The sequence below is a fragment of the Neophocaena asiaeorientalis genome, unplaced genomic scaffold (genome assembly GCF_003031525.2).
Source record: "Neophocaena asiaeorientalis asiaeorientalis breed wild unplaced genomic scaffold, Neophocaena_asiaeorientalis_V1.1 scaffold15, whole genome shotgun sequence".
In the NCBI taxonomy this organism is placed as follows: domain Eukaryota; kingdom Metazoa; phylum Chordata; class Mammalia; order Artiodactyla; family Phocoenidae; genus Neophocaena; species Neophocaena asiaeorientalis.
In genome coordinates, this window is record NW_020185328.1 from 5,379,391 (window position 1) to 5,382,222 (window position 2,832).

The following is a 2,832-nucleotide window of genomic DNA, read 5'->3' on the forward strand; positions in this document are numbered from 1 at the left end:
AGTGACTCTCCCATTTAATGGGCCTCTGATCTTAACCTATCAAAGCATCTCTTTCCCTAGAGGAAAAGACTAGTAATAAATACTTAAGTATAGTGTGTTATCTAACGTCCTTTATTATCATCCTAGAAAGTCTCAGTAAATATAAACATGAACTACTTATTGGAATAAGTAGTGCCTGTCAGTGATCACTCTATATTGATTTATTGAATGAGGAATACCTTGAACTTGAACTTCACTTGTGCCTCTCCCATCTCAGAAACGAAACTTAAGACACTGATTAAGCCCCACTGGTGACTAACTTAGTGACTAATTCAAATGGGCCGGCAGGGGCTAAAGCATAAGGCTTATGACATTAGTACTCAAGGCATCCTAAAGCCTTTATCTGAGCCAACATAACTTACCTAGTTACTTATGCAAACTCCACCTCACAGCCTAGATCTGCAAAAATCAGTGGGGGGGGAGGAGAGGGAGGGAGATCAGCACCTATAACATACTGCATGTCACTCCTTCTGCAGCTATTCCTAGCCAGCACGTGGGAAAGATTTTATTTGTCATTGCATTTCACTTTTCCTTGATCCTCTACTTTCTTAATGGCTGCTTGGATAGCCTCTTGGTTGCCCAGGAACTGGTGAGGTCCAACGGCATGCAGGTTCTCATCCAGTTCCAGGAGAATGGGGACTCCAGTAGGACAAGTAATGTTGATAATGTCTTCATCTGAGATACCTTCCAGATGTTTCAGGAGTGCCTGGCTGCTATTTCCATGAGCAGACATCAGAATGGTTTTACCACTTAATACTTCAGGAGCAATCCTTTCGTTCCAATAAGGAAGGAGTCTCTTCAGAACATCCTTTAAGCTCTCGGATCGTGGCAGCTGATCCAAAGGAATGGCGCACACTTTGTACCTCCAGTCGTTGTAGATTTCATGGTAGTAAGGATGGGACTCCTCTATGGGTGGTGGGGTCACATTGTAGCTCTTTCTCCACAGCCTCACTTGTTCCTTGCCATGATTCAAAACAATTTGCTCCCTGTTGAGACCGATCAAGGCTCCATAGTGACACTCATCGAAATGCCAGGAGCTTTCCACAGAAACCCGCTCCTGCCCCAGCTCTTCCAGGATCAGCCAGGCTGTGAGGATGGACCGGTTCAGGATGGATGTGAACACAGGACCAAACTCAAAGTTTAGCGCTTTGAGTTGCTGCCCACAGTTCTGAGCTTCTTCCATTCTTTCACTGTTAAGTTTTTGATCCACCCAGCTACACGGTTCTCTTTATCCCAAGCACCCTCTCCATGTCTTAACATAATCAGTTTGTACTTGGACATACTGATGGCTGAACTTCTCTAGTGCTTTCCAATGGGCCAGTGTTCAGGGACAGCAATACATCTGCAAAAAGGCCACCAGCGGCAGGCACTCCTTGGAAGCACTGAGCAGCCAGTGCCTCCCAGGACTCCTCACTGCGGCTGGCATCAACTCTCTTTTCTAGCCCAGGAGCCAGAAGGGGCAGGTCCTAACAAAAATATTTTCAATATCTTCTAGATGTGAAAAGGAGAAATAGAATCACTGATCCAGGACTTTTAGAATATCCATGGTTAAATTTACTTTGAAGACATCAGTTTTCTATTTCAAAAGCAGCCCCTGATTCTGTGATTTATAACAAAAATTATTAAAACTAGAAGATGCCTCATATATATGATTTTACATTAAAGATCAAATTTCAGATTTTTGCTTCATAAATTACACAACATGCCATATGGAAAAGGCCAATATTTTGGTTCACTTGTCAATGATCTCAGTGTTTAATGAAGCAAAATGTAGCTGTGTTGATATTTTTATTGTGGCACTTGATCATATTTTCATTGGCAGACCCGCAGATGGCCATTTTTAATCCTGAAAATATCTGGCTAGATACATTTTAGTTTTGATCTACTTGTTGTTCACATATGTTTGGAAATCTCTGCTGCCTTTGCTTTCTACAATGGAAGCTTTTTTTTTAATTAATTAATTAATTTATTTATTTTTATTTTGCGGTACGTGGGCCTCTCACCGTTGTGGCCTCTTCTGTTGCAGAGCACAGGCTCCCGACGCACAGGCCCAGCGGCCATGGCCCACGGGCCCAGCCGCTCCGTGGCACGTGGGATCCTCCCGGACAGGGGCACGAACCCGTGTCCCCTGCATCGGCAGGCGGACTCTCAACCACTGCGCCACCAGGGAAGCCCCAATGGGAGCTTTTATAATGAAATATTTACATTGACTTCCTAGCTTTTTTGAAAGCCCTCCCCAATCTGCATCTCAACCTACCTTCCAAACTTTATTTTACTGCTTCCTTCGTATGTCCTCTGCTTTAGCTAAATTGAACCGATCATCATTCTATATGAAAATATATCATTGTTCCTTCATTCCTGGGCCTCCCTTCACTGGAATTTTCCTGACCTCCAATAACTCACCCTAACCCTTATCTCAAGCATTATTGCCACCTATTAAAGTACCATTTGTCCAAAAGGACTAATCTTCAAAATATATAAACAGCTCATGCAGCTCAGTATTAAAAAAACACAAACAACCCAATCAGAAAGTGGGCAGAAGACCTAAATAGACATTTCTCCAAAGAAGACATACAGATGGCTAAGAGGCACATGAAAAGCTGCTCAACATCACTAATTATTAGAGAAGTGCAAATCAAAACTACAATGAGGTATCATCTCACACCAGCTAGAATGGGCATCATCAGAAAGTCTACAAACAATTAGTGCTGGAGAGGATGTGGAGAAAAGGGAACCCTCTTTCACTGTAGGTGGGAATGTAAACTGATACAGCCATTATGGAGAGCAGGATGG

The 2,832-nt window shown here is 43.0% G+C and overlaps 1 protein-coding gene across 1 annotated transcript; it reads right to left on the reverse strand.

The window, feature by feature from the left end:
* Window positions 1-544: 544 nt before the first annotated feature.
* On the reverse strand, window positions 545-1,399 carry LOC112392791 (bisphosphoglycerate mutase-like). The gene is given in 2 exon segments (XM_024734645.1): window positions 545-1,260; window positions 1,263-1,399. Coding segments are annotated over 2 exon segments (774 nt in total). The 5' UTR covers window positions 1,321-1,399.
* Between the last annotated feature and the right edge of the window lie 1,433 nt (window positions 1,400-2,832).